This window comes from Phycodurus eques, chromosome 6 (assembly GCF_024500275.1).
Source record: "Phycodurus eques isolate BA_2022a chromosome 6, UOR_Pequ_1.1, whole genome shotgun sequence".
Taxonomy (NCBI): domain Eukaryota; kingdom Metazoa; phylum Chordata; class Actinopteri; order Syngnathiformes; family Syngnathidae; genus Phycodurus; species Phycodurus eques.
The window spans coordinates 4,017,051-4,036,611 of record NC_084530.1 but is presented as its reverse complement, the minus strand read 5'-3'; the positions used below and the strand labels follow the sequence as shown (position 1 = coordinate 4,036,611).

Below are 19,561 nucleotides of genomic sequence, written 5' to 3'. Positions count from 1 at the left end.
TATTGAATAATAAGCGGTCTGCGTGGTCGGTATAATATTTTTGAACAGCTGGACTGCTCTTTGTACGAATCACCAACCATAAATTAGTACTCGGTGAGAAATATTGATGACTCAAAAGTAACTATTGTCCTTTTGAAGAAGTTACTGAAGTCAGACTACTTACAAAGTAACAAAGTAATGCGTTACTTTGCTCATTACTCAAAATGACGACATTTTGGATAAACGCGTTACTTTGTTACTTTGTAACACATTACCGGCATCAATGTCTCCTGCCTGTCTCGCTGATCACCTTGGCTATAGTGGTCCAGTACTTCTGGTAGCTCCTCATGTCCACCGAGAGCCTGTCTCACCTCTTCTTGAAAAGCCACACAAAACTCTTCTTTTCTTAGCTTCCACCACGTGGTTCTCTGCTCTGCCTTTGTCTTCTTAATCTTCCTCCGCACCACCAGAGTCATTTTACACACCACCATCCTATGCTGTCTTGCCACACTCTCCCCTACCACTACCTTACAGTTGGTAACATCCTTCAGATTACATCATCTGTACAAGATGTAATCCACCTGCGTGCTCCATTCTTGTAGGTCACCCGATGTTCCTACCTCTTCTGGAAAAAAGTGTTCACTACAGCCATTTGCATTCTTTTTGCAAAGTTTACCACCATATGTGCCTCCAAGTTTTTTTCCTGGATGCCTGAACTTACCCATCACCTCTTGGTCACCCCTGTTTCCTTCATCAACATGTCCATGACAATCTGCACCAATGACGACTTTCTCTCTGTCTGGGATGCTCAGAACTACTTCATCTAGCTCCTTCCAGAATTTCTCTTTGTCTTCTACTTCACATTCTATCTGTGGGGCTTAGCCACGAATCACATTATACAAAACACCCTCAATTTCAAGTTGCAGCCTCATCACTCGATCTCATACTCTTTTCACCTCCACAACATTCTTAGCTAACTCTTCCTTTAAAGTACCCCTTCTCCATTTCTCTAGCCATCTACACCATGGTAAAATAATTGCAACCCTGCCCCTAAACTTCTAGCCTTACTGCCTTTCCACCTGCTCTCCTGGACACACAATATATCAACCTTTCTCCTAATCATTATGTCAACCAACTTCCGAGCTTTTCCTGTCATAGTCCCAACATTTAAAGTCCTCACATTCAGTTCTACGCTCCGTGGATTCCTCTTCCTTTTCTGCCTAAGAACCCAGTGTCCACCTCTCCTTCGTCTTTGACCTACAGTAACGGAATTTCCACCGCCACTGGTGGCAGACGTTGTTGACCCGGGCCACGACCTATGCGGTATGGAATTCATTGGATGAACGCTCATATTTATTTGGCATAGTTTAAGCTGGATGCTCTTCCTGATGCAACCGTCTGCATTTATCCGGGCTTTGTACCAGCCTACAGTTTGCACTGGCTTATACCCCCATCGAGCTGCATGCGAAGGAAAAGTTATATATCAACAACATCCAGAAATGCCACCGGCATTTGAGCTCATCTGAGATGGACCGACGCAAAGGGGAAATGTGTCTTGTGGTCCAACAAGTCCACATTTCAAATTATTTTTGGAAATCATGGACATTGTGTCCTCTGGGCCAAAGGGGAAAAGGACCATCCGGATTGTTACCAGGGCAAAGTTCAAAACCCAGCATCTGTGATGGTATGGGCATGTGTTACTGCCCATGGCATAGGTAATTTGCACATCTGTGAAGGCACCATTAATGCTGCAAGGTACATAGAGGTTTTGGAGCAACACATGCTGCCTTCTAAGCAACGTCTTTTTCAGGGTCGTCACTGCGTATTTCAGCAAGACGCTAGTCTACATTCTGCACATTACAACAGCTTGGGTTTATAGTAAGAGTGCTAGTACTAGACTGGCATGCCAGCAGTCCAGACCTCTCTCCCATTGAAAATGTGTGGCACATTAGGAAGCCCAAAATATGACAACGGAGACCCCAGACTGTTGAGCAACTTAAGTTGTACATCAAGAAAGAATGGGAAAGAATATCCACTAACATAGCTTCAACAATGAGTGTCCCAAAAGGAAAGGCAATGTAACACAGTGGTAAACATGCCCCTTTCCCAGGGTATGTGTTGCAAACATCAAATTCAAAATGAGTGAATATTTGCCACAAATCATGTATCAGTTTGAACATTAAATATCTTGTATTTGTAATGTATTCAAATAGAAACGGATTTGCTAATCTTTGTACTCTGTTTTTTTTTTTTTACACAACATCCAAACTTCACTGGTATTGGGCTTGGTATTTACCAACCTCATAATACTGTCATTATAACATAATGACTAATGTCAAATCTACAATAATTTATCGGTCCTGGTAAGTGGTTTCGTGGTATATGTATTTTACACCCTTTCCAACACTAAGCAAAGCAAAGCAAAGCAAAGCAAATTCATTTATATTGCGTATTTCACACACAACGTAACTCAATGTGAAAATAAAAATAACAGCTTATAAACATTTAAAACAAAGAGAAAAAGAAAAGTAGGATTAACACAGCAAACAGTAAAATAAATATAATTTCAAGAGGGCACCTAATCGTGTGGTCGTCTCGGTTGCGTGGTCTCGAGTATTGTCTATGTTTTTGTGTTTTTTGTTTGTCTTTGGAGACATTACGTGACTCATTTACACAATGGAAAACTTGCTGAACATTAGGGAGTCACCTGAAGAGCGCTCATGGCATACTAATGTGCCCCGGCAGACTGGTTGAGAATCACTGGTTTATATCAATGAAAAATGGTGTACCAACGTCACGGAGCTCAGCACACACCCGGACTTGGAGTTGCTGTTTTTTATCTGTAAGTCATTCTACTCGCCGCGTGAGTTTGCATCTTTAATCCTAACATTTACACAGCACTGCTAACGCTCGCTGAACAAGTAAACGAAATTGAAAAAAAAAGCACCCAGACTCAACCTCATTATTCTTGGGGACATTAACAAAGCTAAACTCAACCACAAACTCCTTAAATGCAAGCAGCACATTGACTGTCCTACCAGGGAAAATAAAATTTTAGACCACTGCTATTCTACGCTAAATAACGCAGACCGTGCCATACCTCGTGCAGCTCTCGGCTCGTCTGATTACTGCTTAATACACTGAATAGCCGCATACAGGCAAAAACTTAAATGCGCGAAGCTTACGGTGGAAACAGTGAAGAAGTGGACCACTGAAGGAAAGATAGAACTTCAACTCTGTTTAGACTGCACAGACTGGACTGTCTTTGAAAATTCAACTGGCAACCTGGATCAATATACAGACACTGTTACATCTTATATCAGTTTTTTTGAAGAGATGTGTCTACCAACAAAGTCATTTTGCACCTTCAATAACAACAAGCCGTGGTTCACTGCCAAACTCAAGCAACTTCGCCAGGCTAAAGTGGATGCATATCGAAGTGGCGATAGAGCCCTGTATAATTGCGCTAGAAACCAGCTCACTCAAGAAATTAACACCGCAAAGAGAAATTCTGCAGTAAAGTTAGATAAACAGTATACCGCGTACAACTCTATATCAGTCCGGCATGCATTACAGTCGCTAACCAATTACAAGCGATTACCCCCCCAAGCTGAGAACAATAAAGGATAGCCGACGACTAGAACTCCTATTGCAGATTTGAAAAGGACACTTTCACACCCGTCACCCACCCAGCCTCGGCACCAGCAACCATTAAACCTCTGACTCCCCCTCCTGCGTTGACCATCCACGAACAGTAGGTGAGACTCATCTTCAAACAACAAAAGATTAACAAAGCGGCAGGTCCAGAACTTGTGTCCCCATCCTGCCTCAAAGTCTGCCCAGACCAAATCTGCCCGGACCAGCTCGCTCCTGTCTTCACACAGCTCTTCAGTAGATCTCTGGAACTGTGTGAAGTACCATCCTGTTTCAAATGCTCCACCATCATCTCAGTCCCAAAGAAACCTGCAATCTTGGGTCTGAATGACTATAGGCCTGTTGTCCTGACATCTGTGGTCATGAAGTCCTTTGAACGCCTCGTGCTGGACCACCTCGAGAGCATCACAAGTCCCCTGCTGGACCCCGTGAAGTTTGCCTACTGAGGAAACAGGTCGCAGTCAGGAAACAGGACGCAGTCAACATGGGACTGCGCTTTATTAAAGAACACCTTGACTGTGCGGGGACCTTCGCGAGGATCCTATTTGTTGACTTCAGCTCTGTGTTCAACACCATCATCTCCGACCTCCTCTCCTCCAAGCATCTCCAGCTCAGCATCTTGCCTACCATCTGCCATTGGATTTATAGCTTCCTGATGGGCAGGACACAGCAGTTGAGGTCGTCTACATGCACCACCAGCACTGGGGCGTCCCAAGGTTGTGTCGTCTCTCCCCTGCTTGTGGCGGCCACACAGCTCTGTTGTGGCCGCCACAACCTGGAGCTGAACACGCTCAAGACTGTAGAGATGTGGACTTCAGGAGGCATCCTTTGCCAGAGCTGCCCCTCACGCTCTCCAGCTGCCTTTTGTCAACCGTCGAGACCTTCAAGTTCCTGGGAATTACAGTAGTTCAGGACCTGAAGTGGGCGATCAACATCAAGTCTATCCTCAAAAAGGCCCAGCAGAGGATTTACTTCCTGCGGCTTCTGAGGAAGCACGGCCTAAAGTCATCAAATCAGTCCTGTGTTCATCCATCACAGTCTGGTTTGGTGCTGCTCCAAAAAAGGACAAACTCCGACTGCAACAAACAGCTGCTGAAAATATTGTCGGTAGCCCCTACCCACTCTTGAGGACTTGCACGCTGCCAGAACTAAGACAAGAGCATGCAAAATCTTCTTGAACCCTCCACATCCTGGTCACCACCAGCTCCTTCCCTCGGGTAGGCGCTATCGATCATTGCAAATTAAGACAAGCAGACATTCCAGCAGCTTCTTCCGTGCCATTAACTTCTTAAACAGTTAACGTACAATTCCATTGTAACATGCGGCGGCGGCACGGTGGCCAACTGGTTAGAGCATCAGCCTCACAATTCTAAGGATCAGGGTTCAATACCCGGCCCCTCCTGTGTGGAGTTTGCTTGTTCTCCCCGTGCCTGTGTGGGTTTTCTCCGGCCATTCCGGTTTCATCCCACATCCCAAAAACATGCATTAATGGGAGACTCTAATTGCCCGTAGGTGTGAATGTGAGTGCGAATGGTTGTTTGTTTTTATGTGCCCTGCGATTGGCTGGCAACCAGTTCAGGGTGTACTCCGCCTCCTGCTCGATGATAGCTGGGATAAGCTCGAGCACCCTAGTGAGGAGAAGCGACTCGGAAAATGGATGGATGGATGGCTGTAACATGTTTCCAATTTTGTCTTGAGATTGTAGTCACATTTCTGTCGGGCCAATTATACATTACTAGTGCACTCACTGTAGTAGTCTCGCCACACTGCACTACTTGCATATCTGTTGTTGACCAATACTGGCCACTCATGTGCTTGAGAAGTATCTGCATCATTTGCACAATTGATATTGTTCAAGATTATCTCACTACGAGTCACTTTAAACTGCATAAATTTCTTGAAGTCTGCACCATTTGCACACTGGTCACTGCACCAGACTACTGTTCCATTAATCATTTCAAACTCCTCTAAATTGTTAGAGGACACTGCATCATTTGCACAACTGTCAAAAAAAAGAAATACAAATTATCGGCATTACCACATTACTGATAATCTTTCATTGCTCAGTGACTATATTTTTAAGTCTAAAAAGTATTCTCTGTCAGTTGACTGTCTGTTATCGTACTAGAGCGGAATTCATTTTGTGTTTCTGACATACTTGGCAAATAAAGATGATTCTGATTTAAAAGTGGAAATGTGTCAGAGTTTGTAATCAAGCGATATTGGACAGGACCCAAAAGCAGACGGAGACGGAGGAAGCAGTTGGTAATGGTTTATTTGTGATTGCGTCTGGATTTCCAAGGCTTGATGGTGGTCCGTAGGAACAGGGAGCATGCTGGAGGCGGGAGTTTGATCAGGTGAGGGGCGGCGTGGTTGGGGCAGGCGGCAGAGCAGGAGACACGGGAGGGCACTGGAGGAGGATAAAAGCACAAGAGGATAAGTACGTTAGCGGGTCACCAATAACCTTTTCATTCACAATAAGGAGTCAGGATACGAGAGTCGGCCGGTGTTCCAGGGAAGTGCGTGAATACTGTGACGCTGGAATACTGGTTCTGGCCGGCTTAAGTGCAGGCTGTGATTAGTCCTGATTGGAACAATGTGCGTGGGCGAGGAGGTAATAATTGCTGGAGAGGGAGAGGAAAAAACGCGACACAGAACACCACCCAAGCTCCGCGGAGGAACTGCGTGCCCTGATCATGACAAAATGCTCTAAAAAGCATGAGAAAAAAGAAGTGTTTTTAACCTGGACTTGGGACTGATGTCACTTATGTTGGCAACTTATTCCATTTGTGTGCAGCATAATAAATCCTGCTTCACCATGTTTGCTTTTAATTCCGTGCTTCACAATTTGACCTGAGTCTGTAGCTCTCAGAGCCCAACTGGATTTATATTCTATGAGCATTTCTTTCATGTATTCAGGACCTAAAACATTTTGTGATTTATAGACCTCTTTGTTCTGGTCAGAACCCGAGCTGCAGCATTCTGAATTAGTTGCAGCTGTTTCTTGCTCTTTTGAGGGAGTCCAGTCAGAAGACCATTTTAATAGACAAGTCAACTTGAGATAAAAGCATGGATGAGCTTCTCATGGTCTGCTTGGCACATGCACGCCTTCACTCTGGATATGTTCTTCAGATGGTAGAAGGCAGTTTTAGTAATTGATTTGATATGACTGTTGAAAGTAAGGTCAGGATCTATCAGTGCTACAAGGTTTCGGAATTGGTCCTTGGTTTTTAAAGAGAGTGACTCCAGGTATTTACTAAGAGCAATTGTCTTTTCTTTATTGGCAAAAACAGTTATCTCAGTTTTGTTGTGGTTTAATTGAAGAAAAGTTTGGCACATACAGTTATTCATCCGTTTTAGGCAGTGACACAACACCTCAATTGAACTGTAGTCATCTGGAAATGCTAGATATAACTGTGTGTCATCTGCATAGCTATGATAGTTAAAATTAAAGTTCTGAAGGTAGCACATACAGGCTGAACAGGAGAGGTCCAAGAACTGACCCTTGAGGGACCCCATAGGTCATTGCCATTCGATGAGATTGAACACTTCCAATGGTTACAAAAATAAGTCCTTTCCTCCAGGTACGACCTGAACCATTTAAGGACTGTTCCATTTAGTCCTACCCACGTTTCCAAACTTTTCAGCAGAATACTAGGATCTACCGTATCAAAAGCCGCACTGAGATCCAACAAGACCAGAATTTACACCTTTCCCGAGTTACTATTCAATCATATATAATTTAGCACTTTGATAAGAGCAGATTCTGTACTGTGATGAGTTCGGAAACCTGATTGAAATTTGTCAAAAAGTCCATTCAAGTTCAAGAAATTGTTCAGTTGATTAAAAATAAGTCTCAACAATCTTGTCTATGAAAGGGAGATTTGAGATGGGCCTATAGCTTGCTCACATGGAAGCATTCAGCATTCTATTTTTTAGAAAAGGCTTAATGGCAGCTGCTTTAAGAACTTTAGGAAACTCACCTGACAGAAGTGAGCAATTGATTATTTGCTGCAAATCAGCTAGTACAGACCGCAATTGCTTTGAAAAAGGTATTGAGTCAAGACAGCTCATTGATGGTTTCAGCTGCTGAACCATTTTCTCTACAGTTTTTTGGTCAACTGTATCAAATTCTGACATGGTTTTCCTGAGTGGCTTCAAATATCGTATCATTTGATCATTTTTGCTGATTTGTGCTGATATTTATCCTGACGGATTGTATTTTTTCCCCCACTAAAATAACAAGCAAATTCATTGCATTGATTTGCTGTTCGGAGTTCAAGAGCTATCTGATTCAAGGGGGTTGTGAGCTTGTCAACCACAGTAAACAGAGTGCAAGTACTTTTGAACTTCTTACAGATGATTTCAGAAGTGTTGCTGTCTAGCCCTGATATTGTCTGTAGAGGTCATAGTCAACTTGGAGTTTAGTTTTTCTCCACTTTAGTTCTGCTTTCCTACACTTTCATTTAGAGGTCTTTATCATCATTGTGCTCCTCCATGGCGTTCTAGGTCGCCTCAAGATTGTCTTAGTTTTAATAGGAGCGACAGCATTCATGACATTTGAGATTTTCCAGGGAAAATTATCCAAAAGTTCATCAACTATCTCAGCATTCACTCAGTTATCATACTTCCTACACGAGGTTGGTCTTGTCTAGTTGGGTCTTGCCACTCTTTCGAATTTGTAATCCTGTCTTGTCATTATTTTCTAGCCTTTTTGTTCACTCCATCTCCAACTACAAACTTCAGAGAACCCCTACTTGTCAGGAGCAATCTCCACAAAGAACTCTGCACCAGGGATCATTCTTGCCACAGGTATGACAAAAGTCAACATGGACTGTCATTTATGCAATAACAGACCAATGTCAATTAGTAATAAACATATTTTCAAATTTACAGTATGTATCATGTGCCAAAACATCTGTTATTTAATGTCTTTTGATGCAGAATGGGTTTCGCACCATACTCATTATAGACCCAATAAATCTGATAAAAAATCAGCAATTCCCTTTCACAGAAAAGAGCATTGAACATATGTAGATGTACGGGGACGGTCATCTTTCTTAAAAGAAGAAACCTCAAAACAAAGTATAGCCTTTTAAGAAAAATATGTTATCAAGGAAAGAATTTGATGCCTTGCCAATGTGCAAACAGACCAGCATTTCTTCATTTCTAACTTTCACAGAGTAGATGTAGACGGATGGTCATCTTCCACGAGAGAAGAAACCTTAAAGGGCACATGTTTTGTCAAACCAACTTATTCTAGTATTTGGGATGTAATATTATCTCCTTGGCGCCTCAGTAAATGAAATATGAAATAAAATCATCCACGCTTTGCTGAGTTCCAGACGTTTTTCTGCCTAGCGAACTGAAATCAGGTCATTCGAATTTCTCGAGCTTATCAACGTCCCTTGCGAAGATCTCTGCCTACCTCTCCGCTCCCGAGCAAGCACTCTCAACATAACAAACACGTGTGCTCTCACAAGTGGGTCTTCTACACGGAGGCAACCAATCAGAGGAAACGGGACGATCTGAGCCAAATGTAGCCAAACAGATGTAGCTGTCAGAGGGGCCTTTCCTGGACACTCATATGACAAAACCAAGGTGTTTTTTTTCAAATGAAATTGACATTTTATACTAAGTCCATGTTAGAGAGTCACTCTATGGAGGGCTAAATTGCAAAAATATGGGATCTTTAAAAAAAAGTGTAAGTCTTTAAGAAGAAAAGATAATAAAGGCAAAGATTTGATGCCTTGCCAATTCGTAAACAGACCAGCATTTCTCCATTTCCATCTTTGTTTCAGTCAGTACCATGAGTCAATCCTGGGAACAGTGATAATAGTGAAACACATCATCACATATTCAGTATATATGTTTATTCTTCAAAATAACATGATATTACCTCGATTATCAATTTCATCAAAGTTCATATTCAAAGCAAGTTTTTTTTTTTTTTTATCTTAAAGGCTGCTGCACACCGAGCGATGGAGCCAAACCTGACGGAACTGTCGAGTCGTGTGTGTGCTTTGGCAACTGTTTTCATGAGCGGACACCGTCGCAATGTTGCAGCTTACAGCCAATCAAAATGCACACAAGCTTTCACTCACGCTGAAAATACATTTCCGGGTTTTTATGCAAGCGAGACACAGAACTGCCTACGTGCCGTCTCAAGCCAAATAATTGACGTATATTAAGCATCAAATATTGTTTTACATCAATACTTAACTATATTCATAATTTATAATGTGCCTGTGGATGAAAAAGCAAAGCTTGTGACCAAAATGTACGCGAACTGCATGTACCACGCTGGGTACGTTCAAATGAATGAAGTCAGTGGGACTACACAAAAATATCTACACTCACGCTTTTACTCTTACACGTGTTCACTCTCTTTAGCAACCTGCCTCTTGCTTAACTATTAATGTAGCTTTTTATGGTTTAAGAAATATGTTCAAATACAATAAACTGTCTATCCAGCACCAAAAGTCTATACAGGCCCGCTTTTCAGGGTGTCCATATATCCAACCACTCAATGTGCGGGGTCGCGCTGTCAACTCTTATTTTTATGCGATGGTCCAGTCCAATCGGGTTCGACCTCATCGTGCAGTGTGCGGCAGGCCTAAGGTAATTCGAGGTAACACTGAAATGCGTGCACCTCATGACTGTAATTAGGCATGAGTAACAACAATCTGCTCTTGTCATCATATTTGTGAGCTTGCATGCAATCAGGAAAGGACTCTGCATTTCAGTGTGCCTCTGATCATGTGTTACTTGATGCTTAGTATATCTTGGGGGAAAGAAATCACCAGTGCCATGTTTGCGCAGTATGTCTGATTTTATATATTCGGGGTCACAATAGCTCATCTGTAAGGACTTGGGCTTTGGAAGTATAGCGTCACGGTTAGAGTCCAAAAAAGTACCAAAAAATAAAAAAATATAATAATGGCCACTCGATTTAGGAGAAATGCTAATCTGCTTCCTAACTACTGCCGAGGTGTCCCTGAATTCACATCTCTCCCTCCTTGCATGCTTTTGTCTGATGTGTATCATGAAATACAGCAAAGTGCAAGTTGACTTTTCCCTTGAGACATTATACTATGTATAATAAAGAAAATCTATTAAATTATACAGTATATTGTACTGTGTATACTGGTGGCCTAGCCTTTGCTTTTGTACTTTATTTGTGTGATTTACTGTCTTCGCTGCACCTTTGAAGAGATCAGCTCGTGCAAAGATCCCATTATGTTGTCTGAAAGCTGCAGGAATCCATAGGGGAGTATGTGTAGTCTTCTATTATTTACATGAACTGTAAAACAGTTTACAGCTCTGATATTGAAGCGTGAGGAGCGTTATAATCACATACATGGTGGGATTGAATGCTTACCATATATATCATGTTCTTTGCTTTTTGTGTCGTCCGTTATGTATGCAGAGACTTGAAAATGAAAAAAACCCAACACTTTTTTCCAAACAATCAGGGAATCGTAATTCAGAAATCCATACAATGACACGGATCTGATGATTTACTTGCCTCATTGTTGCAAGTTAGACTTGCTTTTATTTTTAAGGTCATGGCTATTTTTAAGGCAGCACCTGGTTTAATGTGACTAACACATCTGCCTCACAGTCAAAGGATCTAGGTTTGAATTTGGGCTCTGATCTTCCTACGTGTCCTCTGTTGCCCGTGCTTGCAGGGCTTTTGTCAGGGAACTCCTGTGAGTGTGAATAGTTGTCTGTCTGTGTGTCCCATGAATGACTGGAGGGTAAGCACAGGAGCTGATCAGGATTAGTGGTGGTAAATGGTTGGATGGATGTTTTTTATTCAAGTTGCTCTGTTTATGTTGACAAGAAAAGTGACAATAATTAACTAATGACTGCTCCTTGTGCGGGTTGTCATCAAACTAGCTAGAAATGCTCCCAAGTAAATAACAGTTGAAAGCGATCATAAAAGTAAGTCTTCGCTTAACAATCTGAAACTAAAAAAAAAAAATATATATATATATATATATATAGATAGATATATATATATATATCCACTCCAGGCACAGCATGGCAGTAAAATGCAAGGATGCGTACACTCAGCATCTTCCCTGAAATCTAGCCAGTCTGAAGGAAATTTAGCTTTACAGGGAAGAGAACTTGCTTTTATATGTTGGAATGAGGGATGAATAAAAGGCCATTGTATATTAGATGAGTTTTATAGAAATTTGAAGCACAAAATACTTTTTGGGTGGTGTTGAAAAATAAAATATTATAGCCAAACAAATTGATTTATATAGTTTTTTGTTTTGTTCTCTTGTGTGTTGTGTTTACTGCAGGGAATATTGGCGCTGAGTTGTCATACAACAATGTTGCCATGTATATATCATCTGATGCCGGAAATAACTGGAGACAGGTGAGCACTTTAACATAATATAGTAAAATAGCAACATAACTAGCAAAACAGATTTTAGTCATCTCATGTAATTATGATTAGTGGCAATAAAGACACATAAAATCCCCTCGTGCAGTTTTTGTTTTTGTTTTTTGTGACGTGCAAGTTGTGATTGAAAAGCTCCAAGGGGTGGGATTTAGCTAATGGATGTATTTTCCGAGAGTGGATGTCAATGTACATGTCTTGTTACATTTAGTAACACTCGACTGTATGCATTAATTTCTTGTTCAGATTTTTGAAGAGGAGCATAATGTTTGGTTTCTGGACAAAGGAGGGGCACTTGTTGCTGTAAAACAACCTTCTGTGCCAACCAGACACTTATGGTATGTACATTTTATTTTAATTATTATTATTATTTTTTACTTTCATATTTCTTTTCATACCCACACAAAGCTAATTAGTTTCTAATGCCTATGTAGTGTATGTTGACATTTGCATAAAACGTAATTTATTGAAGAAATAAATTCTGCAAAGAGACTGACGCCTGCATTGCTTCCGGATTAGCGTGATTTAACGCTTAACGTTATAAATCAAGACATTTGTCTCGTAAAAGGGCACCACGTCACTTTTTATATGTATAAAACTTAGGAAAAGCGATGACAAACCTGTTGTGAGTCTCATAATCTCATAGCAAAGGTTGCTATATTTTATGAAATACGAGTTCTATATGACAGAGGCTTCCTTATTTAACTCAAAACACACAAAATACAACAAATAGTGCAATTTTATAGACTATTTAATGAAATCTACGAGGGAGCTACAGGGAAACACAAAGAGGCGTCTCAGTAAAACAAGGATACACGAATAATAGTAAAAGAAAGAAAAATAGGCGTACGAAAAGGGAAGTAGAACATCGTGTGTTGCGGGGCTAAAGTTGAAACTGTGAGTGTTTAATGCGTTGAGTCAAAGCGAGAGCGAAGTTGGGATTGTGAGAAGCTTGTAATTTCCCCTAAATTAATATGCACTAATATTGTACATCGTAGCAACGCTTATTGTGCGGTACTCATGACCGTAGGTCAGTTGGTCGGTGAGGGTGGTCTTTCTCCGGACATCTCAGGAGGAAAGCGAAGCTGGTTTGATTGAAAAAGAAAAAAAGATGCAGAAAAATAAAACAAAAACAAAACAGGCAGAAGAAGAAAAATGGTTGTTCGTCACGCCTCATTGAGAGAATATGACCGTCTCTCTCCCCGCCTGTTTGCTAGCAAGTTCAGCGAACTTGCTAGCAAAGCAGCAACTGTTCTGGAGGCTTGGCAGCGGTTATCCACGTAGGCTAGGGAGCCGGATTTCCATCCCCAAGGCCCGCGTCTTGCGAGCCGCTTGTTTGAACAAAACAAAGGGGGGGGGATGTTGTAGGGCGGTGCCGAGGTCAAAACAAGAGAGCCAGACACGGAAGAGCAAGAGGCGGCTTAAGTCAGCGGTTAAATACCCAGGTGACGTGTCTCTGGGAGAGAGGAACCCAGAAAAGACCACGACCATCGACTTGAATTTAGTTGACAAAAAATCCATCCATTTTCTGAGCCGCTTCTCCTCACTAGGGTCGCGGGCGTGCTGGAGCCTATCTCAGCTATCATCGGGCAGGAGGCAGGGTACACCCTGAACTGGTTGCCACCCAATCGCAGGGCACATATAAACAAACAACCATTCGCACTCACATTCACACCTACGGGCAATTTAGAGTTGTCAATTAACCTACCACGCATGTTTTTGGGATGTGGGAGGAAACCGGAGTGCCCGGAGAAAACCCACACAGGCACGGGGAGAACATGCAAACTCCACACAGGCGGGGCCGGGGATTGAACCCCGGTCCTCAGAACTGTGAGGCAGACGCTCTAACCAGTCGTTCACCGTGCCGCCCTGAAAAAAAAATCATATCTTAAAATAAAATACTCCCAACTTTGTACTCTTAACTCATACATCAAGCATATAGAATGATTGTTTAAACTTCAGTCTTGGCAAATCAACTGCTTATGGTTCAATCACATTTCATGCTGCTTGGCTTCAAATCAAGACAAACAGCTCTCAAAATCTCGCAGCTCCACCTGCAAAGTTGACACACTGACACGGACATCAAGGCATACATTTGGAATATTTTTGCAGAGTTTGTGAAACCTGAAAAAAAAAATTGAAATTAAATGTAATAATGTTTTTATGAAATTTTATCTTCCGTTAAAATCTTGAATGGAAGCCCACGTGTTGCAGTACTCTCAAACGCCAGTGGGTGGCATCTTGCGTGCATGTTTGAATATTACGCAAATAGTTCATTGCTGTATTTGCGTTCCATTGTCGATCTGTCCCAGCTTGGTCTCCCTGGAGAAAGGGTCCCACCTTTTTGTGGCTATCTTCAAAAGAAGGAAAGGAGTCTTTTTGAAGACGGGAATCAAGATTTGACGGGAAGCTGCTAATTAGGTTGAGGTCCAGTTGGCATCTTCTAGTGGCTGTGCCAAACAGCAGTGCCACTTGGAAGAATGCAGCTTATCAAGTTGTGGGGGAGGTTGTGGCAACTGGGTCAGAGTCACTACACCTTTTTGGGATGTAGGAGGAAAAGGGAGTACCCGGAGGAAACCCACACAGGCACGGGGAGAACATGCAAACTCCACACAGGCAAGGCCGGGATTTGAACCCCAGTCCTTAGAACTGTGAGGGATATGTGCTAACCCCCCCACCATGTATTAGTATTTCTATATTTGAATGCATTAGTTTAAACAACACACACTGCTGTGTGCACCATGTGCCTGAGTAAGACTGTAAGATTTTAGCCCTTTTACTGGTCTGATTTGCTTTTGTGGCTGATTTCGCAGATCGGGCTTGACATGTTCTGTCAGGAACGACAAAGCTCCTTGTAGTGTGACATAATCCATGACCTGTGATTTTACCCTATGACGGCAAAATGAAAATTCTAGTATATGAAAATCCTCCGACATGTCACCTAACGTCGACCAGTAGGATTACATCTTGAAATGGTGCATTACCTTTCTTGCTCGCCGTTGTCAGCATTTATTCGCACATACAAACCAATGGTTACCGAAACTTTAGAGGATAAATCAACAGAAAGCCAGCATGTTTATGTAAAAACATTAGTGCTATAGCACTAGCTAGCGAGTTATGTTGTCTGCTTGTGAGCCATATTAAAAGTATGTGAACATTACCTCAAGCGCTACTTAAAGAATGGATAGTGCAAAATGTCCTCCGAAGCAGCTGGAGACAACACCACACCTCTGGGCTGCTCTGTGTGTTGTTTGAAGTGTTATAATTAACCGTAACATCGGTGCTAATCTTATTAGCATGTCTACCATTTCTTATCACCGTATGCTAGCACTTAGGTTAGCAGACTTTCATTGTTTAATTATTTGTTTTACGTGACAGTTTGGCAGTAAACTCCAGCTGTGAGTGACAAATAAACAAATTGACGCAAGGATGTTTTGCCTATTATTTGGAGAATGTTTTGCAAGCTTAAACTATTTACAGTATGATTGTGATTGGTGCAGGATCTTTGCGATGTGACTATTGCTCAATACCACATCACATCACATTTTGTCTCGCAACCAATTTCCATGCAAAAGAGTTTTAAAAAAACTGTCAAAAATAAAAACAAAACAAACTGTATGCTGCCTGCATATTGCTGGGGCACCCTTGACTTTAACTGTTGGGTACTCAGTAAGCCCTTTCCAAGCCAGAATCGCATAATAGGTACATAGGTACCTATGAGTTGTCAGTGTTTAAGCCGTAGGGAGACTGTTGGGTATTTTTTTCTTTCTTTTGTGGCTCTGTGTGTGGGATGTTAACTCTCCAAATCTGTGGCCTCAGCAGTATTTCTTCATGTCACACTCAGGTACTCCAACTTGTTCCCACTTCAGTGTCAAATCAATAGCGCTCAGGCACCAAATGATAAAAGCTCCCCTTACATGGGGTCCCTCACCTTCAGCAGTTGCACATAAAATTTTTTATTTATTTCAACTAAAGTAGATTTTTTTTAGGGGGGTAATATCTACAGTGAATGCTTTTGTTTCTCATGTTCTCTGATATACAGTACAATTTACTTAAAACTTGTACAGCTAATTTCACAGAGACTGTGGTCTTGTCTGTTGAGATTGCTAGTGATTTTGATCCCACCTAAATCTCCCTTTGATCAAGCGCTGTGTCTGTTTCCGTGCCATTGCTGTGCTGAGTTTTTGATGGAAATGCATTTTGACACACATGTACAGGGTCAGCTTTGACGAAGGGAGGCAGTGGACCCAACACAGCTTTTCCTCTGTGCCTCTGTTTGTGGACGGCGTTTTGGTAGAAGCTGCGGCGGATAACCAGATTATGACGTAAGTCCAACAAATTCCTGATTACATTTGAAATTATTACTTGTTTCACGATGTCTTTTGATGTTGGCAGTTAAAAAGAATTTTGCATATATTGTGTGAGGTCTATCTGAGTTAGTTTTTTTTTTTTTTTTTTTTTCAGAGCCTAAAAGCTAAACAGAATGAGGGGCTATACGATATACTTTTGTCACACTGGCATTTAGACCTTTAAGGCCACATTTTGAAATGGCAGTTTAAGGAATTATTTTGGAAATTTGTTACACTTTTCATGATTTAATACAAAACACTAATAAAACACACAAAACACAATATATTATTACGTGTACATATATGTATTATTTATATCCATGGAGTACCAGATACTTGAGTAGAGGAAAATAATCAATTCAAATGTCAGTACTATTTTGAAATCAGTGGAATAAATCGCTAGATTTGTATGTATCATACTTACCCTTGTTTTTTTAGTGAGATTAATACCTGGACGACTTTTGCAATTTGTACTGTACTAACTAAAATTATTTTTCAGCATTTGCATGAAGATAGGAAATCCAGAACCCTGTCTCATTTGTATGATAGCAAAAATGTGCACATTATCTCTATATGTGTAACTACCTCAGCCAACAGAAGGGGTTTTTTGTCCACGATCATATGTATGTTTGTCAAGAAAATACTGGTTATAATGAATTTTTATTAAATTTGTTGTGTAGTTTGAGTCATAGAAGTCTTTTGATCATAATATACAGACCCTTTCCAAAACAATTTAATATCATGGAAAACTTTATTTCCATTATTCCATTCAAAACGTTAAACTTTCATAGATTATAGATGCAGGGCCCACAATTTAAACAATTTCAAGTATTTATTTGTTTATATTTACATAATTTGAAATCAGGAATTGAAGAAATTACAATACTGTGAAGAAATTAGCCCAAATTTTCCAGGCCATAAATGTTTTAAACTGAGTCTCAAACACTAATCATCTACTAAACTCAAAGCACGTGCACAGGTTTCCCCAGGTGTCATTAAATTGCTTCAGTTTGGCTCAATTGTCTCAGTTTGATTCAATATGGCCAAGACTGCAGGCTTGACAACTGGCCAGAAGACCATCATTGATACCCTCCATAGGATGGGTAAGCCACAAGTTCATAGCTAAAGAGGTTGGCTGTTCACAGAGTACTATGTCCAATCATATTAATGGAAATCTAGTGGAAGGACAAAATGTGGCAGGAGAAGATGCACCAGCAAAAGAGATGACCGTGGGCTTCAGCGGAGTATCAAAGAGACAAGATTCAAGAATCTACCAGAGATCCAGAAAGAGTGGAATGAGGCGGGAGTCACAGCTTAAAAAATCACCACATTCAGACACATCCGGGAGTGGGCTACAACAGTCGTGTTCCTCGGGTCAAGCCACTTCTAAGCCTGAGGCAGTGTAGGAAGCGTCTGAACTGGGCCAAGGAGAAGAAGGACTGGACTGTTGGCCAGTGGTCCAAGGTCCTCTTTTCAGATGAAAGTAAAGTGTGCCTTTCATTCGGGAATCAAGGTCCAAGGGTTTGGAAGAAGACGGTAAAGAACAGAACCCAAGCTGCTTGAGGTCCAGTGTGAGTCAGTCATGATTTGGGGTGCAATATCCAGTGCAGGTGTTGGTAAACTCTGCTTTCTTAAACCCAAGGTCACTGCAACAGTCTAGCAGAATGTTTTAGAAGACTTCATGATACCTTCTGCTGAGGATCTGTATGGAGATGCAGATTTAATCTTCCAGCACCAAACCTAAAACCTGGTTTGATGCCCATGCCATCACAGTGCTTGACTGGCCATCCATTGAGAATGTATGGCGTATTATCAAGAGGAAAATGAGGGGCACCAGATCCAAAAACAAAGAAGAATTGACAGCAAGCATCAATGAAATATGGGCTTCCATAACTCCTAGGCAATGCCACAGGTTGATTGCCTCAATGCCACTATACATCAAGGCAGTGATAAAAGCAAAGGGATTCCCAACCAAGTATTGAAAATTAACATGTCATTTTGAAAGTACTATATTTGGATTGATTTAATGTGACCCTAATTTATCCATCCATCCATTTTCTGAGCCGCCTATCCTCACGAGGGTCGCGGGAGTGCTGGAGCCTATCCCAGCTATCATCGGGCAGGAGCCGGGGTACACCCTGGACTGGTTGCCAGCCAATCGCAGGGCACATACAAACAAACAACCATCCGCACTCACATTCACACCTACGGGCAATTTAGAGTCTTCAATTAACCTACCATGCATGTTTTTGGGATGTGGGAGGAAACCGGAGTGCCCGGAGAAAACCCACGCAGGCACGGGGAGAACATGCAAACTTCACACAGGCGGGGCCGGGGATTGAACCCCGGTCCTCAGAACTGTGAGGCATACGCTCTAACCACCGTGCCACCACCCTAATTTATGTCTTTTTTTAAAAGGTGATTTCTTCACATTTTTCTAATTTTTTGAATACCTGATTTTGTGGGTTTTATGAGCTGGAAGCCCAAATTATGTAAAAATAAACAAATAAATACTTGAAATTGTTTAAATTGGGGGCCCTGAATCTATAATCTATGAAAGTTTAACTTTTGTAATGGAATTATGGAATTATTTTCCATAATATTCTAATTTTTTGGAACATTCTTATTTTTCCTTAGTGTTAGGGGACACATGATGCTTATTCATTAAAAAGCCTGTTGATATGTACGTAGGTGAAATAATGACACACATTTAGATGGAGATTGTTTTTCATGTAAATATTGCATCTTTATTTTAAAAGCTCTACTTTGCTTTCACCCACCTATACAACAATTAAATGTCAGGTGTTTTTAAAGTAGCTATATTTTAATGCATTGTCCTTCAGATTTTTTGGACACTTCAGCCACCGCTCTGAATGGCAGCTCATCAAGATAGACTATAAGTCCATCTTCAGCAAGAAATGTACTGAGGAGGATTACCAAACATGGCACTTGCACAATCAGGTAAGGAAAAAAACATCCCTCTCCATGTTGCTGTTCGTATTATGACAGGATCATCTTTTTCCCTGCAGGGTGAACCATGTGTTATGGGACAAAAACAGATTTACATGAAACGCAGGCCAGGGAACTACTGCATGCTCGGCAAAGACTACTCAAGAATTCTCTCTGCTGAGTCCTGTATTTGCCGAGCCCATGATTTTGAATG

At 41.4% G+C, this 19,561-nt stretch overlaps 1 protein-coding gene across 3 annotated transcripts in view; it reads left to right on the top strand.

Moving 5' to 3' along the window:
- sorcs3a (sortilin related VPS10 domain containing receptor 3a) overlaps positions 1–19,561 on the top strand; it is a 281,809-nt gene that overhangs the window by 218,600 nt on the left and 43,648 nt on the right. For all 3 annotated transcript variants that reach the window (XM_061679784.1, XM_061679782.1, XM_061679785.1), the window contains 6 exons: positions 8,343–8,445; positions 11,949–12,025; positions 12,296–12,387; positions 16,267–16,374; positions 19,242–19,359; positions 19,428–19,561. In XM_061679784.1, coding sequence (XP_061535768.1) covers positions 8,343–8,445; positions 11,949–12,025; positions 12,296–12,387; positions 16,267–16,374; positions 19,242–19,359; positions 19,428–19,561 — 632 coding nt within the window. The remainder of the gene's footprint in view (positions 1–8,342; positions 8,446–11,948; positions 12,026–12,295; positions 12,388–16,266; positions 16,375–19,241; positions 19,360–19,427) is intronic.